At 40.7% G+C, this 19,944-nt stretch overlaps 1 protein-coding gene across 4 annotated transcripts in view; it reads left to right on the top strand.

Moving 5' to 3' along the window:
* Positions 1-19,944, top strand: part of OXR1 (oxidation resistance 1) — a 471,185-nt gene that overhangs the window by 359,071 nt on the left and 92,170 nt on the right. For all 4 annotated transcript variants that reach the window (XM_073330327.1, XM_073330325.1, XM_073330328.1 and 1 more), the window contains exons 5-7: positions 6,778-6,885; positions 8,152-8,271; positions 16,837-16,989. In XM_073330327.1, coding sequence (XP_073186428.1) covers positions 6,778-6,885; positions 8,152-8,271; positions 16,837-16,989 — 381 coding nt within the window. The remainder of the gene's footprint in view (positions 1-6,777; positions 6,886-8,151; positions 8,272-16,836; positions 16,990-19,944) is intronic.

The following is a 19,944-nucleotide window of genomic DNA, read 5'->3' as shown; positions in this document are numbered from 1 at the left end:
AAAAAGCTGCAATTGAGGAGGAGGAGGCCATTTTTTTTTAATGACCTGATTTAGAGGGGCAGTGACCACAGCTATGACTTTTTTTTTTTAAAGTTACAAATGGAAGAAACAATATGTTGATAGCAATGAATATGAATCAGAAACTAGGGATTGTTCAAAAATCGATAAGGGAAGCAAAGGGACACAAAGAAAAGTCTGGCCAGCAGAGTTAAAAACAATAAAGGAGGAGTTTAAGGTGATTAGGAGCAAAAAGAATCCTAACAATGGCATCAGTCCATTACTAGATGGAAATTGTAGAATTATCATTAATAATACATGAAAGGAAGAAGTGTTCAATAAATATTTCTGTTCTATATTTGGGGGAGGGGGCAGGTGTTAGTCATATATGACAACACTCTCTTTCCATTCCACTTGTATTTCAGGAGGATATTAAACAGCAGTTACCAAAATTGACACCCGTCCCCACCCCCCCCATCCTGTGTGTATAACTTGCATCCAAGAGTTCTAAAAGAGCTGGCGTAGGAGCCCGTTGGATTTTTAATGTTGGCTTTTTTTCAATATGTCTTGCAGCACGCAGCTCTTGGCACTGTACTATTTAACATTTTTATTGATGAAATGGAAGAAATTAAAGTTATCACTGATAGTTTGCTAATGACACATTGCATGAGTGGTAAATGATGAAGAGGACAGATCACTGTTTCAGTGCAATCTGGATTGATTGGGAAGCTGAACACAAACAAAGATATGCATTTTAATTAGTTCAATGTAAATGTATATATTAGGAACAAAGAATATAGGCCAGACTTACATGATGGGGGTGTTGGGGGACTCTATCTAAGAATAAGTGACACGGGAAAAGATTTGGGGGTTATGGTGCACAACCAGCTGAACAGGAGTTTCTAGTGTGATTCTGTGGTGAAAAGGGATAATGCAATCCTTGGATGCATAAATAGGGATATCTGAAGCAGGAGTAGAGGATATTTTACCTCTGTATTTGACAGTGGTGCCTCTGCTGATGGAATACTGAGTCTAGTTCTGGTGTCAGCAGTTCAAGAAGAATGTTGTTAAATTGGAGAATATTCAGAGGAGAGTCACAAGGAAACATTGAAGGATTAAGGATAAGAAAACATGCCCTATAGTGACTGAATTCCTTGAATCTTATCTATTTAGCTTAATAAAGAGAAAGTTAAGGGGTGACTGGATTACAATCTCTAAGTATCTAAATGGGGAGCAAATATTTAATAATGAGCTCTTCAATCTAGCAGAGAAAGGGATAACACGATCCAATGGCTGGAAGTTGAAGCTAGACAAATTCAGACGGGAAATAAGGTGTATTTTTAAGTGAGAGTAATTAGTCATTGGAACAACTTACGAAGGGTCATGGTCCATTCTTCATCAGTGGCTATTTTAAAATCAAGATTGGAAGTTTTTTCTAGGAAAAAATTAAGATTAATTAAGATGCTCTAGGAATTATTTTAGTGAAGTTCAATTGCCTGTGTTATACTGGAAGTCAGACTAGATCAGGGGTTGGCAACCTTTCAGAAGTGGTGTGCCGAGTCTTCATTTATTCACTTTAAGGTTTCACATGCCGGTAATACATTTTAATGTTTTTAGAAGGTCTCTCTCTCTGTCTATATATTATATAACTAAACTATTGTTGTATTGTAAAATAAACAAGGTTTTCAAAATGTTTAAGAAGCTTCATTTAAAATTAAAAATGTTGATGTTTTGCTGCCGGCCTGTCCAGCCTGCTGCTGGTCTGGGGTTCCATTCACCTAGGCTGGCAGCGCACTGAGCGGGGCCTGCGGCCGGGACCCCGGCTGGCAAGGGGCCGGCAGCCAGACCGGCAGTGGGCTGAGCAATTCAGCCCCCTGCCGCTCAGGGGTTCCATCCGCCGGCTCCTGCCAGCCGGGATCCTGGCTGTCGGGTCTGCTTAGCCAGCTGCCGATCTGGGGTCCCGGCCCTGCCCACATACAGTGGGTACCTACCTTCTCCCTGGTTCTGGCCATTCTCTTCCCCTCTCTCTCTGCACTGAGCTGAGGGTGGGAGTGTACTGAGCACAGGGCTGGGGTGAAGGAGCAGGCTGAGGGTTGGGGTGTAGGGTATGGCCAGGAGTTAGAATGAGGGAGGGGGCTCAGAGTTGGGGCAGGAGGTTTGGGTGTGGAGCGCTTACCTGGGCAGCTCCCATTTGGTGGGAGGGGTGCAGGTGGGAATGTGGGGAGGGGAGGTCCAGGAGCTCCTGTTTGGTGCTCAGGGTGGGGAGTGCATAGGGTGTGGGGGCCTGGGTGTGTGGGGGGGTGCCAGAGTCAGGGCTAGGGTTGTGATGGGGGGAAGGAGTCAAGCAGAGGGCTGGGGGTGTGTGTGTGTGTGTGGGGGGGTGTACAGGGCTTAGGGCAGGGGCCTTGGGGGTGTGCGGGGCTCAGGGCAGAGGGCTGGGTGTGTGGGCTGGGGTTTTGGGTGCTCATGGCAGAGGGCTGGAGGGGATATGCCCTGCTTCTCCAAAGCCCTGCCTCCACCGGGAGCAGCGAGCAGGCTGACTCTGCTCCTCTGCCACCCCCTCCCTCATAAGGGCCATCAGCTGATCGCGGCAGGGAGGGAGGGATGGAGAGGAGGAGGAGGGGCAGGAACCCAGCACATTGCGGGAAGAGGCACGGGAGCCGGCAGGACCAAGCTTCTGCCCCTGTGGGAGGGGGCGGGGAGCAGGGAAGAGCGGGACAGGCCAGGCCAGGCCGGGCTGGATTTTTAATGGCACGCTGCTGCCTGCCGGGACCCCCTAGGAGGGTGGTGAAACACTGGAATACATTACCTAGGCAGGTGGTGGAATCGCCTTCCTTCGAAGTTTTTAAGGTCAGGCTTGACAAAGCCCTGGCTGGGATGATTTAGTTGGGGATTGGTCCTACTTTAAGCAGGGGGTTGGACTAGATGACCTCCTGAGGTCCCTTTCAACCCTGATATTCTGTGATTCTATGAAAGTTCAAGCATGCAAGTCATGTTAACACTTGTTTTGTTTTTGTTGGAAGTAGTCTGATTGTGAAAGAATGCGCTATTGTGTTATCGGAGCAACACATCTAGAAGGAAAGTGGACCAATACCAAAACATTTTCATTTTTCTTTTCAAAGAAAAACCTGAGTTTAAAGCCACTCAAAATTCTAGACCTGTTCTTATTGAATTTGATATTTTTTGTAAACATGCAGTCCTCCCTCCTTTGTCTATTTTGAAGAACATTTATGGTAGGAAGTCTTTTTACAGAAGATACTGGTTACTTCTAACATGTTTCAACTTAAATATTAAAGCTTTTGTTTTTCAAATGCCTAAAATGGAATAAGCTTCTTTTAAAATAAATATTTGTAAATATTTTGTATCTAATGCAAGCTTTCATATAACTGCCTGATATCTGAATAGTAAAATGTTTTATGTACAAATATCACATTAATAATTACCATCAAAAGATCTTGCAAGAAGCTATTTAAGTAAATTTATATTAATGGAGAGCTAATTACTGGCGGTGCTCAAACAACTCTCAACCCTGTCAGGAAGATGAGGAAAAATCATCCTTCCAAAAATTGTCATATAAAAGCAACAAGTCAATCTAAACACTTTCTATAAGTTGTTTAATTGTAAGACTTTTTTGAGAACTAAAAATTTTTATACAAGTAATGAGCGCTTGGAATTTGTGAAGACAATTTCATTTCCTGTCAAAATAATAAAATTAAAAGAATATTTCAAAGTGGACTGAAAACTTTTTAAAAAAGAAAAAATATTAAAACCAACTTTAAATCTGGATTTTTTTTCCTACTACAACAAGAACAAAGGCAATTAAAAATATTGCATGTTCATTAAGTGAACTGCATGTTCAGGAGCTGAAAGTGTCACCTAAACCAGTGGTTCCCAAACTTTAACAGCCTGCCAACCCCTTTCACTAAATTGTGAAATCTCGTGACTCCCTTCCTAAAAATGAATATTTCTAGGGATTTAAGTTTAAATTTCCTCAGTGTGATGGATGAGCTTGCTTTGCTCTGCATAGCTCTTGGAAGTACGGAACCACTGGCGAAAGATAGTCTCAGGTCTGGTTCGACATCAAGTCTGTTTCTGTATTTGGTTTTCAGATGTGCATATGAGGAAAACGCTTTCTCGCATAAGTATGTTCTTGAAAATGGTGGTAAAACTGGAGCGCTGGGGTTCGGGTGGCCAGCTCCCCCGCTGATGGGGGCAGGGCTCGGGCTGCCAGCCCCAACTACCCTGCTTCACTCTCCCTGGGGCTTAGGCTGTCTGTCCTGCAACCGGATCCCACCTGCTGCCTCTAATGCTTGGGGTCCTCTGGCCGCCATTAGTGAAATTTTTCTGGTGCACCCTCTGTAACGTTCTGTGAACCCCAGTTTGACCCAGTTTGACCTAAACCACCCTCAAAGGCTTGAAGCCAATGAAAGCGTGACCACAACTACAGTAATGTAAATATAAACAAGCGTAAAAGAGGTGTGTTCTGCCTATGTGAAAATAAGGATGCGAAAGGTAGAAAGACTGAAGTGAGCACCCCACACTCACCCCCTGCAATTCTGCTTAGACAGCAAGCACGCCACAGTTGATCCTGTCTATCTCTACAAGCAAGCTGCTAGAGAGATTTAAAAAAAAGAAGACTCAAGATGGACCAATCTACACTTAAAACATTGCCTTGGTGCAGCTGCACTGGTGCAGTTGTGTAACTATAGTGCTTTAATGAAGATGCCCTATGCTGGGGGAGAGTGCTCCCATCAGCTTTTATAATCCACCTTCATGAGAGGCAGCAACTATGTCAACAGGAGAAGCTGTCCTGCCAGTGTAGTGCTGCGTACACAGGGGGTTAGATCATCATAACTGTCGCTCAGGAGTGTAGATTTTTCATACCCCTGAGTGATGCAGTTATACCAAAATCTGTCTGTAGTGTAGACCAGAGCCAAGAAACCAACCCTAGGAAAACCTCCAAGACTTGAACGTGAATTGGTAAGAGGAAGTTAACGAACACACTGCCAAGGGATTACATTTAAAACTCTTATCATGATTTTGCTAGTCTCAAATTACAACAGCATTTTAATATTCCAACAGTTTCTCCTGTTTATCACCAAGAGTTAAACCTTGGAGTCCTGGACGGGAGACGGGGGGTAGTGGGCTAATCAGAGGGGTTTAATTGGATTTAAAATTCTAAAATTGGTTAATTGTCAACCATTGGTTAATGGTCAAGACCACTCCTTAAATGGCTGCTTCTAAGTAGCTGATTTAAATATTTTCCTTGGGTTTCATAGGATGTAATTCAGACTACTTACTTTGCCATTTATATACTGCCTGATTTTTTTTACTAATAACCAACAGGTTCACCTGCTCTGAAACAAAGCTATTTTGCCCATCTAGTTACCTAAGGATATACTAAAGAATGGATTCACAATAATTTTGGGGAAACAATATACTTTGGTCTTAATTTACCAAGAGGCAAGCGCACCTCAGAGGTGTAGTCTCTGTTAAGTGCTCCACAATAACGTACAGAAAAGATTGTAATGGAAGTGAATTATTTTCTTTTATGTTCAGTTATTTGTTTCCTTTTCCTTTCTAAATAATAAAATAGCCATGGTTATTAACTGTAATTGTTTTGCTTGGTCTTGATCATGGTGTCTGCTAAGGTATTTTAAAAAAAAAAATTAAGCAAAAAAAAAAATTTGACAAGATAAGGAAACTATGCTTGTTTCATTTAAATTAAGATGGTTAAAAGCAGTATTTTCTTTTGCATAGTAAAGTTTCAAAGCTGTATTAAATCAATATTCAGTTGTAAACTTTTGAAAGAACAGACATAATGTTTTCTTCAGTTACGAACACCTCAGAAATGGACATTGTTCATAACTCTGAGGTTCTATGTACAAACACTTGGTAACAATCTGTCAACGGTCTCTTATTGCGTACACTTTTTTGTTTTATAACCATCATGATAGGAAGATATGTATCAAACTAAAATCTTTCCTGTAATAATAATAATTTATTAATATAATAATTATATTAATGTACTGATGCCTCTCAGAAACTAAAAGATTTTATTTGGAGGTGTTCCCCCAAGGTGAGGTTTCATTATCGTTATCCCTTTCTTTCAATCACCCCACTCTTTCCTTATATTTTTGAAGACACTGGCTTGAAAAAAATGACTTGTTCTAAGGTAATGTCTTCCTCCTACTTAATTCCTACTTCCAGTCATAATGTTCAGTTTTTGTTCAAGATTTTTTTTATTGAAATTACTGACTCACTGAATCATATTTCAGTAGAAAACAGAAGGAAGAAATGACCTCTATAATAAAAAGTTGCATACACTACTTGTGGAGAGCCCTCTTGTGGGTGAAGAGTGTAGAGGTAAATCAGTACCTGCATGAAGCCAGTCTCATAGATTCTTGCATCTCTTGCTGGGTTCCACTGGAGCAGAGGACAGAAGCTTTGGCCTTTGGGCTATTGTCTGAACCTTCAGCCCTACATGTATGATAACTCCTGTGGTTGCTCGGGAGACAGATGGAAGTCAGGTGACTTTGAAGGAACCATCAGCTTCAAGGAGCATACTTGCATGGCCCTTGATACTGGCCTATGCCCCACTACTCACTGTCAGTCTGTGTGCATGCATGTGTACAGTATAATATACTTAGTTAAAGTTGTCATGCAATGTATATATTACTAACTTTATCAAAAGTTTTATAAATTCAGACTGCAAGTGATAAAACATCTAAGTTTCCACTCTTTTAAAACTAGCTATTTTTTTTCTTTCCATTGATACAGGTTGAATCAAGAGACACTCTAAACAGTATTGCCTTGAAATTTGATACTACACCAAATGAACTGGTTCAGTTAAACAAGTTTTTCTCCCGAGCAGTTGTTCCTGGACAGGTATTAGCGATTAATTACCTCAACATAAACTGGGTGTGGTGGAAATAGAGGCAGATGTTCAGAATGCTTGTCTACCACTTCTTCTACTGAAAACAATAGGATGGGTCTCTGTGTATAAGACCTCCAATCTTTTGAAGATATATTTAGGATTCTTCAGTTAGTTAGTGAACTCCAGACACCCACTTGGATTAGTCAGTTGAGTAACTGCTACCAATGGGAGTTAGTCACAATCTAAACCAGTCTTTACTATCTCTTTCTTAAATTAAATTTGAAAAGACTAATAAAAGCAAGCATATTGAGAATCATAAGGTAACTTTTTCAGTTTCAAGACAAATTCATTTTTTGTAAATGGATGTAGGATAAATATTGGGAGCTAGCAGCATTTCTATGGCTATAAGCATGACTTACTGCTACTGTGACTTCCAGCTGCTGCAAAACTAGCTGTGCAACACCATTCATGCCATTCCCAAGAGAATGGATCTATGAAGCAAATAAATTTAGAGTAACCTAGTTTTTGGCATGCTTTGTAGAGAGTTGAATCTGGAAATAGATGACCAACTTTTTTTAATTGGGATGAATGCACTGAATGTGTTCCCTAGCAATGCATCTTATTGACTCTAAATAACAGACTAAGAGCAGTCTATGAAAAGGCCAGAGAAATGGTACACTTTGTGTGCAAGTATTCATAATAGTATTTATTACAGCACTGGACAAGTTTGAATTGGTGTTTCTGGGCATGCTATAAATTTCTTACCCACGTAAACAGAAGACCATAAAGTAATATCTCCACTATTATTACTGCTAATAGTCAGCCTTAATAAGATTTACAGAATTTTAAATATTTAAAGGCTCAAAAATGCATTTTGCAGGTATATATTTACTCATTTTATGAATTGCTGTAAACAAGATATATTTGTTTTATCGCACACTGTTTGACACACCATGATGGAAACCAGTGTGGGATTCTTTTATATGGTATGTTTGTATGATACGTCAGTGCATTCTGTGCCTCATGGACCTATTGGTAGAGAAGACTTTATTAATATTGCTTGCTTTGCTTTGCTAGAAAAGTGACAGTAAAATTGGTAATGCACAACTAAATCTGTATTTAAAAAAAAAAAATTCTAAAGCATAAATTAACTCCAGCAGAACAAATTTAATAGAATAACTTATGAGAAAACAAATCTGCATCAACTAGTGAAAATAAATGTCAATGAAACTCTTAATGTAACTGTTAACTACAGCATGTGTTCAATTTCTTTATAGATTTTATATGTTCCTGACCCAGAATATGTTTCTAGTGCGGAGAGCTCCCCATCTCTTAGTCCCATAAGTCCCTTGTCACCTACGTCTTCAGAAGCTGAATTTGACAAGGCTACAGTAAATGTAGGTATATGTGTTTCAAGGGTAATAACAGTCGTGTCCATGTTTAGTGAGATGTGTGCAGTAACTGATTAAAGATAGGAAATAAAGGGTAGGAATAAATGGTCAGTTTTCAGAATGCAGAGAGGGGTAAATAGTGATGTCCCCTCACGGGCCTGTACTGGGGCCAGTACTGTTCAACATACTCATAAATGATCTGGAAAAGGGGATAAATGGTGAAGTGGCAAAGTTTGCAGATGATTCAAAACTCTTCAAGATAGTTAAGTCCAAAGCAGACTGAGAAGAGTTACAAACGGATCTCACAAAACTGGGTGACTGGGCTACAAAGTGGCAGATGAAATTCAGTGTTGAAAAATTCAAAGTAATGTACATTGGAAAACCTAATCCCAACTATACATATAAAATGATGGGGTCTAAATTAGCTTTTACCACTCAAGAAAGAGATCTTGGAGTCATTGTGGATAGTTCTCTGAAAACATCCACTCAATGTGCAGTGGCATTCAAAAAAGCAAATAGAATGTTGCCCATCATAAAGAAAGGGATAGAAAATAAGACGAAAAATATCATATTTCCTTTACATAAATCCATGGTACGCTCACATCTTGAATATTGCATGCAGATGTGGTTGCCGCATCTCAAAAAAAAATAGATTGGAATTAGAAAAGCTTTAGAAAAGGACCACAACAGCTTCCATATGAGGAGAGATTAATAAGACTGGGACTTTTCAGCTTGGAACTGGGATGACTAATGGGGGGTATGATGGAGGTCTATCAAATCATGACTGGTATAGAGAAAGTAAGTTAGGAAGTATTTACTCTCTCCTAACACAAGAACTAGGGGGTCACCAAATGAAATTAATAGGCAGGAGGTTTAAAACAAACAAAAGGAAGTATTTCTTCACACAATGCCCAGTCAACCTGCGGAACTCCTTGCAGGGGATATTGTGAAGGCCAAGACTATAACAGGGTTTTTAAAAAACAAAACAAAAAAAACCAAACAACTAGATAGATCCATCAAGGACTGTTACGCAGCATGGTGTCCCTAGCCTTGGTTTTTCCAGAAGTTGGGAATGGGCAACAGGAGATGGCTCACTTGATGATTACCTGTTCTGTTCTTTCCTTCTGAGACATTTGGCATTGGCCACTGTCAAAAGACAGGGTTCTGAGATAGATGGACCTTCAGTCTGTCCCAGTATGGCCATTATGATGTTTTTATGTGCAGTAATTACTCCTGGGGGAATTCTGCACCAAAAAAATGCAGAATTTTGCAGTTTTTGGTGCAGAATTTTGCATATTTTATTTGTCAAAATAATGCAATATAATCCACACTTACTTTGGTAATTTATTTAAACTACCATATAGAAAAACAATCAAACTTTTCAGCATTTCCTAAAAACATGAAAGTTAAGTTACGAATACTTGGTAACCAGTACCCTGCATTCTAGTTATAATCCTGGATTTTTGTTTAAATTACATTACTTTTATTTTGGTGTTTGGTGTTCTGTAAAGTAGAATGGCACTTTCACATTGTTCAGACTTTCACACATGGAAGTCATACAGGTTTTTTGCTAATCATTGTCCTTCATTTTTTTTTTAAAAGGATAATTAAGATAGATCCTGAGCTGTAATCTAACCCCATTGTGCCTCTCTGGCACAGGAAAAAAAGCAAGAAAGCTCATAGATCCTCCTAGCTGAGGATTCCATTACTGTCATTTACAATAAGGCTCCTTTACACCACTCTGGCAAGGAGACGAAGAATGGGAACAATTAACAATGGGAATGTTATCAGCCTGCCTGCTTAGTTGATACATTTCTGCTCTGCCTAAGGGACAGAGCCTGCTTCACACAGCCCTATGCCTCCAAGCCCGGGATACAGCAACAGCGAATGAGAGGGACAGAGTGAGTCTCTCTCGTTCGCAGGCAGGCACATGCCCAGTCCCACCCCCTTAACATCTCTCCATGCCCAGCCTCCCTCCTCCCCCTTGTGGTGATCTGCTCTCTGTTGCCGGTTGCTCCCAGCAGGTGCGCCTGGGCTACCGGGGAAGAGGCGTGTGTTCCCGACAGATTTCTTTGCTCCCACATTTTTCTGCGGGGGGAGTCAAGTAATCTGCGGAAGGTATGAATCCCCCAGGAGTAAGTAATCTCATCCTAGAATACATCATTTTGGGGTGATAGCACAAAAAAACCAACCCCAAATTGATTTTAAGCCTCATGCCTGAGTGCAGGTTGTTTGAATTTTGGTGCACTACATAAGAAAGCATTCTACTTTTGTAAATGAATCTTTACTGAAACTTGTTTTTGGGGGGAGAGTAGGGAGGAAGGGATGGTCTTGTTTTTACACAATACCAGCTGTGGTAGAGGCACAAGTGACCTTACGTTTGTTTTAATTCTTATTTGGGTTTGTATACTCAAGAAAAATGGGCAAGTTTAAAATCCTACATGAAATATTCCTAAACTGTGTTACCCAAAGCAATTTTTAAAAGCTTTAATTTCTTCAGTATAATTATTTCTGGGGGAATTCTGCACATCCACGGAGGCAGAGAATTCCTGTGTTTCACAGAATTTTTTTTCTCAGCAGAAAATACATTTCTGGTGAAGAAGTCTTGCAGTTCCACCTTTTGCTCACCAGGGGTCGGTGTGTTGCCAGAACAGCCAGTAGCATGAAAATAGCCTGCTGTTCTGGTACCACAGCAGTCTCTGGTGGGCAAAAGGTGAAACTGCAGCACTTTTAGGGCAGAATGTATTTCGGGGGGGAATTCTGTGCGTGCCCAGTGCTGCAGAATTCATAGATTCATAGATACTAAGGTCATCACAGCACCCTGCCTGCGGAGCCAGGTTAGGATAGAGTGGGGCACACAGTGCTCCTGGGGGGTCAAACACTGGGGTTCAGAATGGCTAGTGGGAGGGACAGACTGGGGCATGGGCTCAGGAGTTAGTGGGGTTACAGGGTTGAACCTGGGGACAGGGGAGGGGGACTGCAGGACACATGGGATAGAGGAGGAGACTGCAGAGACCCATGTGGATGAGGAGTGTGGGGAGGGGCAGATGTGCCTGACTGAATGGGAGAGGCTTGGGATCAGCCAGGGTCTGCATGGAGAAAGCTCCCCAACTCCCTAACAATCCTGCCCTCCCACCCAAAAATAAACCTGTACAATACTTTTCCCACCCACACCCAACAACCCACCAGATTCACTCCAGGCTCCTTTCCTCTTCCTCAACTCTTCCATTACCCCTGACTCCCCCAAGCCTTTGCAATGCTTCTGACAGGTGCAGGAAATACAGATCTGTATTATTTAAATGAATTAATCAACATTCTATATTAATATGCCTAGTAAGGAATCTATTTGTCCAAAAAAAAAATTACCTGAATTTTTTTTGGTCTGTATTGGTACAGATATACTTGCTGACAGAGATTTTGAAATAAAGTAACAAAGTAATTGATACTGGCATGGTTATATTGTGGTGTTTTGACAAATAAAATTTGCAGAATTTTAAAATACTGTGTGCAGAATTCTTAATTTTTGGTGCAGAATTCCCCTAGGAGTAAATATGGTACTGTTTTGTTTGAGTTTTTGTACTTCCTTTGGTTCAGTTAGAGAACTATATAGATCAGTTGGGTCACTTTCACTAACGGGTTCATATATGGTTTTATCCACAGCTCATTAAAACTAATAATCTCTTCCATCTCTCTACATTTTTCAGATGTCAGTAATATATAAAACCTGAAACTAGCTTTCCATTGAAAATCTAGTTCCTAAATATTCCTTTTCCAAGGAATGTTAGTCACTGTTAAGCAGCATTACTCTCTCAGCTTGACATCTAGACACCCAGTCGATCTTCCTGTCACTTCAAATAATGTTCCTCAGACCCATGCCATGGACAGTCACAACTGTCTGTCAACTTTCCAAGACACTGGATCCATATGGGCAATTCTCAAAGAAGAAAGTTACTATGATTCTTCAAGGTGATTTGCCGTATTGATACATGTGCACTGCTTATGTTTGGTCTTCTTTAGTCTCTTTACAAGGGATTCCTGACATAGAGGAAAGAATTTATGGATGGTTTGGACTACATCATTGTAATCTCTTAGAAATCATGCATCATTGTGGCATAAAACAAATGCTGTTATCTAGAAGGGACTTCAAGATCACTTGCTACAGGTGTGCTTATTCTCCAGGGATGGTGTTCCATAAAGACAATTCTCTCTTAAAAACCAACATTTCTATGGTAAAGGAACAGTTTTTATTCTTTCAAAAAATTCTCCATTTAAAAAACCCAAAACCACAGTTAAGAGAATCAGCCACTTCCCCACTATTACACAACCTTTCTTAACTTTTATATTGGTCACACTCATAGCTTGAGCCTCATGTATTTGCAAAAACAATATGCAAAAATTAAAAATTTGTCATAGTTTATTTGAAATCTCACTTTCATTTCCAATATACAATATAACACCTTTCGGTGTGTGTACAAAATAAATAAACACACCGTGAATATTGCTCCACCAAATATCAGTAACGTAGCCTAAAGTACAAATGCTCAAGCTCTATGGACGTAAGTCTGCACCACCTTATACATATTTTATGACACCAAACAGGTGAATCATTCCAGTTTATTCATAAAATTTTTCATTTACTTAAACATATTGCACTAGGAAACTTATCAAAGTTTGACTTAAACTTAACGTAGATCGGGACTATGTTCCATTTGAAATCTTTAGTACATATTTAATAAAAACCTAGAAATCAAAAGTACACATGCATGTTTCCATTAAAAAACAAAGTGGCAAAACTAAGATTTGGTGAATAGTTCTATTACGATGATGAGTGATGAAGGATTATATAGTAGTGGAAACTGGCCAGATTTCTAGGTACTAATTAGAAGCCGTTTTTAAATGTCTGATTCTTAATTTTTGTGTCTGCGCCCTTGGATAAAAGTGAAACTCTGGGACAAAGTCTTTAGTTGGCAGAACTTCAGTTTCTCCCATAAATGTCAGAGCTCTGACTCTCTTCATCCTCCACCTTAGCTTCCAACTATTACTCCTTTCCCTGCCTATTGACCCTCCTCCCAGTTATCAAATTCTTACATCCCCTTACCCTTTTTTTATGCAATTATGAATGCTGTCTACTAAATTCTCTAGGAAACTGAAAGTTCTGCAGTACTATAAAACGAACAGGAAAAATCTACAAAAAGACATTCCTAACTTTTTATTACTTCTAAGAATAACATTTAGAAAATTTAGAATAGAGATACGAATTTAGCAGACAGATTGAGAAATAAATCACTCAAGTGAAATAAAGACTTGTGTCCTACCCATCAGGGGACACAACTATAAGGCTAACTGTCGAAATGTCCTGTATGTGCTAAGAAACAGTTGCTATCCTATTTGTTTTTGAGCGGTTATTTGCTCATTCGAACATGGGATTCAAACGGTACACTAATCACTAGGATTTGTTAAAAACAATAAGCTTATCCATGGTAAGTGGATTCTGTGGTCATTTTGTGTTTTTTAATTGGGATTACCAACTAAAATGTGTGCATCTTATGCAGAAGGCTTATTTTAAAAATTAAGCAATATTTTAAAAGGGAGGGAGTGAATTTCCATGTGACTTGCACAGAATTACTCTTCAACATTACAGTGAATAAATCAGCCTACTTTATAATTCTATCTAGTACTTGCAGCTTTCTGCAAAGTTGTTACTTATATTTTGTATACTAGCACTGTGCTTTGAGGCTAATATTTGTATTCAAACATGGTTGTGAGAACCTGCTTTGGGGCAGTGCTGAAAGGGCAGAGTGCAAGGAGACAGTGTATGTGGGTTCCTATCTACCAATCTGATAAACCATTGCAAAAGCGGCAGAGTCCTGTGGCACCTTATAGACTAACAGACGTATTGGAGCATAAGCTTTCGTGGGTGAATACCCACTTTGTCAGATGCACATAGAGGAAATTTCCAGAGGCAGGTATAAATATGCAAGCAAGAATCAGGCTAGGGATAACGAGGTTAGTTCAGTCAGGGGGGATGAGGCCCTCTTCTAGCAGTTGAGGTGTGAACAGCAAGGGAGGAGAAACTGCTTTTGTAGCTGGCTAGCCATTCAGTCTTTGTTTAATCCTGAGCTGATGGTGTCAAATTTGCAAATGAACTGAAGCTCAACAGTTTCTCTTTGAAGTCTGGTCCTGAAGTTTCTTTGCTGCAGCAAATCTTTAAATCTGCTAGTGTGTGTCCATCCTGGACAATGATTCCTCACTTTCACGGTCCTTGAGAGGCAGGCCAATCCTAGCCCACAGACAACCCACCAACTCGAAGCATATTCTCACCAGCAACTACGTACCGCACCAGAGTAACACTAACTCAGGAACCAATCCGTGCAACAAACCTCGATGCCAGCTCTGTCCAAATATCTACACCAGCGATACCATCAGAGGACCTAACCAGATCAGCCGCACCATCTCCAGTTCATTCACCTGCATGTCCACCAATGTAATATACACCCTCATGTGCCAGCAATGCCTCTCTGCTATGTACATCGGCCACACAGGACAGTCCCTACGTAAAAGGATAAATGGACACAAATCGGATATTAGGAATGGCAGTATACAAACACCTGTAGGAGAACACTTCAACCTCTCTGGACACACACTAGCTGATTTAAAGGTAGCCATCCTGCAGCAAAAAAAACTTCAGGACCAGACTTCGCAAATTTGACACCATCAGCTCAGGATTAAACAAAGACTGAATGGCTAGCGAGCTACAAAAGCAGTTTCTTCTCCCTTGCTGTTCACACCTCAACTGCTAGAAGAGGGCCTCATCTCCCCTGATTGAACTAACCTCGTTATCCCTAGCCTGATTCTTGCTTGCATATTTATACCTGCCTCTGGAAATTTCCACTACGTGCATCTGAGAAAGTGGGTATTCACCCACGAAAGCTTATGCTCCAATACGTCTGTTAGTCTATAAGGTGCCACAGGACTCTTTGCCTCTTTTATAGATCCAGACTAACATGGCTACCCCTCTGATACATTGCAAAAGAGACTCTAAGAAAGAAGGTATAGCCTCTGAAAACTTGAAATGTAGCTTCAGATAATGCTGAATACCAGTTATGAATCTAGTACTTTAAGAGATCTCTCAGAGCAGCAGTTTTAAACCAATGATCAGAGATGAGAAATGTCAGTAATTGGAAGCAATACAAAATTCTTACACCGGCATGTCTGTCTACCTTGTAGCCACCATTCCTATAACGTCTCATCTGGCCAGTATCACTGTTTTGTTCTAGTTTTGCTTTGCTTGAGGAAAACGTGATTTAGACATAACTATAAATGTTTGAAAACCATGTACTATTTCTCTTCTGTGTTAGAGCACTGATACTAAAGGGGTGTAATACAGTGCCACAAAGGTGCATGGCATTGTGTGGGCATGGGGGAGGAGGGGAGAGAAGAATTCTGCCTTGAGAAACTTAGTCTGTGGGCTTGCCAACACTCGGTTGTTTTATAATTGCTGTTCCAGAGTATTCTAGAATAACTTTGTATTTAGGTAACCTTCCAACTGTAGACAAGCCCTAAAGTAAGGTGAAAAACCCAAATGAACTGACAGATAACTATTTGCCACACCTCTGTACTATAAAGTACCAATAGTTAAATGTAGATGTAATGGAGATCTGAGAGTGGGATAGCAGAGAACCAAAGGGAAGATGGAAGTCCCAGAGAATAAATATCCTGCTCGTCAGTGTAACTGAAAATATCAGGGTTTTTTGTGCCAAAAAAGTGTTTAAAACATGAGTATTTTCCAGTAGATATTGTTTTAAGAGTAATGTAGGCTTGAAACAGAGTCCCGATCTTGTTTCTGTATATATGTGCACTAAGAAATTGTCCTGGCGTAGGTCCTAAGCTGTCTTCTTATTTAAAAAATTGTCCACTGTGGGGTTCCATGTTTTTATGTCAATCACTTCTGTAGCAGATGTGATTATTTATTAAGACTTATGCAGTCTTTTTCCTAACTGTGAGTGCTGTAACCTGAGACTAGGAGCTGAAAGTCAAGCTTAGTTTTCACTGGTTTTATGTATAGATCCCATGTGCCAAACACTTCCCTAGCTTACTTCTTTGATCTCCCATTTTCTTCTTTGCTGTTGCAGAAGAGTAACTGAGGGCACAGTTTGGTCATGCAATTATAACTTTATTTTGACATGGAAGCCAGAAGGAAATCATACACACAGTTTCCCTACCTTTTGCGCAACATGGATATTTCAGATACTACATTGTCTACTCTCATTGCCTGATAGTTCTTCAGGTTATAAAAGTCAACATAGCTTCGCTGAAGTCAAGCTATGCTTCAGTGGAACTATGCCGATTTCCATTTGCTGAGGATAATGGCCCTTTTATATCTGGTCTGTTTTTCAGTTTAATGTACTGGGAGCCATGATTTCAGTTTTTCTGTCAAATGCTCTTGGAACAAAAGGTAGATGACTTTTAAATGTTGAACTAAGAAACTAGTGAAGCATACATAAATGTACAGGACTCAAAGGAGAGTATTCTTTTTTTGTACTCTGGAAAACAATGTCTTTCCTTTTGTAGGATCCAGATGGGCTTCAGCGAAATGAGGCAGCTACTTCACCAGCTTATGCATGTTTTCGTCCTGCAAGAGTGGTATCATCCACATCAGAGGAGGAAGAAGCATTTACTGAAAAATTTCTCAAAATTAATTGCAAGTACATGACTTATGGCAAGGTACTTAAACTCCTCTCTCTAACTCTTAAACCATGCTATATGTTTTTATATTAACTTTAAAGGTTTTTTTAAAATGGGAAGTACAAGTAATTCACTTCACAGTAATAGACTGATATTTGTTTCATACATTTTTCCTAAGCATTCTCTCTAGATTCCCAGACTCTTTTTTGCCTTGACACATCAAGAGAGCAGATTTATAATCCAACTAGTTGTGACGGGTTTCCTTGTAGCAACATTGTACGGTGACTGCATGTGCCTTGTGGACATGTAGGTTGTATAGCCCTCCCATACTAGCAGTCCCTAAGGGCGGCTTCCTAGTTGGTCTCTGATGACGGTATGTATGTACTTGTCTTTAAGTACATATTTCTTGTTGCCTTAAAATTTTAGGGTTTTTTTAGTTTGTTAGGATTATAAATAGTCTTTGCTTCCACTTTATTTTTAATTTGTATATATAAATGAAATTTTAAAATCTCATGCAATTGAAGTATCCCAAGTATAGCAAAATGTCCTTTGTAGGGCTAGAGCATGTCTTTTGAAGCAAATGTCCTGGAGGAAATGTCCTGAAGTCTAATAAGCGTTAGCCCAGTTCACAAGTATTGGAGCTCTGTCCAAGTATGCTGGAGGCAACCAGTTGATCTACTAGGAACTGAGATTTTCCTCTAAAGCCTTCAACTAAGTCCACTAATGAAGAATTCCATGTCACAGAAATGAATGGGTCTAGGAAGTGGATTAGCAAGTCCTGGGGAGTCTGAGGTGCTTTATGTCTTAACGTAGGCAACTCATTCAGCTTGCATTCAAAGTCCTTTGGGTTGTTTTCTGAGTATGCTCTTTCAGCCTTCTGGGCTATAGATAAAGCTTCTGTTATTCCTCAATCCAGGCCTACGCTAGGAGCACTTAATTGATATAGCTATACAGTATAGTGTATTGGCAAAGCACGGTTAGTGTGGAGTCAGCTGATGTAGGCCAAACTGCACTTCTGCCAGTATATCTTATTCCAGCAGTCCCCAAGTGAAATAAGCTGTACTGGCAAATTTGGGTCAGTATAACTGCATCTATATTAAGTACAATTGAAATTGCCAGCACGGCTATGTTGCTGGCAGCTTGCACCTCATCACATCCCTGAATGACTTAGCTATTCTGGCAAAATTTTCATAGTGTAGACCTGTACTCATTTTACCAAAAAAAACTGACTTTGCTTGTAATCCAGCGTGGTCCACAGTGGGTTTACTTCACTCCTTGTCCTCCTCTCCTAGGTGGGACTTTAAGTTGATGGGATATCTCTTTGAGCTCTTATTAGCTTTCCCTTGGGTTTCTGTAAAGTACACTTTTCGAATTTCCATATTCTCAGGTGGAAGAGTGAGAACTGCAGGTGTTGGTTAAGAACTTTCCATTCCAAAGGACAAAACACCCCTGCTTCTTTCTTCAAGTTACTCCCTAAAGATCACCCAGTTACCTTGCTATTCTTTGTTGCTTTGATTCATGTCATAGAATAATAGAAGATTAGGATTGTAAGAGACCTCAGGAGATCATCTAGTCCAACCCCCTGCTCAAAGCAGGACCAACCCCAACTAAATCATCCCAGTCAGGGCTTTGTCAAGCCAGGCCTTAAAAACCACTAAGGATGGAGATTCCACCACCTCCCTATGTAACCCATTCCAGTGCTTCACCGCCCTCCTAGTGAAATATTTTTCCCTAATATTCAACCTAGACCTCCCCCACTGCAACTTGAGACCATGAATTCTTGTTCTGTCATCTGCCACCACTGAGAACAGCTGAGCTCCATCCTCTTTGGAACCCCCTTTCACGTAGTTGAAGGCTGCTATCAAATCCCCCCTCACTCTTCTCTATTGCAGACTAAATAAGCCCAGTTCTCTCAGCCTCTCCTCATAAGTCATGAGCCCCAGTTCCCTAATCATTTTTGTTGCCTTCTGCTGGACTCTCTCCAATTTCTCCACATCCCTTTCTGTAGTGAGGGCCCCAAAACTGGATGCAGTTGTGGCCTCACCAGTGTCAAATAGAGGGGAATAATCACTTCCCTCGATCTGCTGGCAATGCTCCTACTAATGCAGCCCAATATGCTGTTAGCCTTTTTGGCAACAAGGGCACACTGTTGATTCATATCCAACTTCTCGTCCACTGTAATCCCCAGGTCCTTTTCTGCAGAACTGCTGCTTAGCCAGTCGGTCCCCAGCCTGAAGCAGTGCATAGGATTCTTCCATCCTAAGTGCAGGACTCTGCATTTGTCCTTGTTGAACCTCATCAGATTTATTTTAGCCCAATCCTCCAATTTGTCTAGGTCACTCTGGACCCTATCCCTACCCTTCAGCGTATCTACCACTCCCACCCTCTCTTGCAAAGTCAAGCTGTTTGCTCTCAGTATGCATTTTATAGACATGCGGTTTTTCTATTTTGAAAAGGGTAAGGGCATTGTGATAGGGTACACAAATCTCACAGTGGGCCAGAAAGGATTAAAGGACGGTACTGGGCACAGGTAGCCATGCCCCACCGGCCCTGAAGAGCATGCTCCAACTGGAGACACAGGTTTGAACAGGGATCAACCCAGTTTAGAGGAGAGGAGTACAGACCAACCCTGAAGTCTCCTGACAAGGGGGCAAGAGAAGCCTCTCTGAGGGAAGAGAACAATATGCTGAGCCCAATTGGGGCTGATTGTTTGGTTTCTTTTTCATTTTTCTTTTTTCCTTATCTGGGACCAGAAGCTGAGGGAGGAAAGAAGTAGTAGGAAGTACCCCAGGGAGGATAACTCAGAGGCAAAACGCTGTTGACCCTCTTAGGTCTCTTTGTCAGGCCCTGATGGAGTGGGTGGACCCCAGGCTCCCCTTCCACTGTCCTCAAGACTGGGTGGGCATTAGCCAGTAGGCGATGCAGCCCACTAAAGTCCCCGTTACAGGCATGTTTACAGAAACAATTCATGTGTTTGTGGTCATGTCTAAAAAG

This window comes from Lepidochelys kempii, chromosome 2 (assembly GCF_965140265.1).
Source record: "Lepidochelys kempii isolate rLepKem1 chromosome 2, rLepKem1.hap2, whole genome shotgun sequence".
Taxonomy (NCBI): domain Eukaryota; kingdom Metazoa; phylum Chordata; order Testudines; family Cheloniidae; genus Lepidochelys; species Lepidochelys kempii.
Note: the sequence above shows the minus strand (reverse complement) of the source record. Positions and strands in the feature narration are given on the sequence as shown.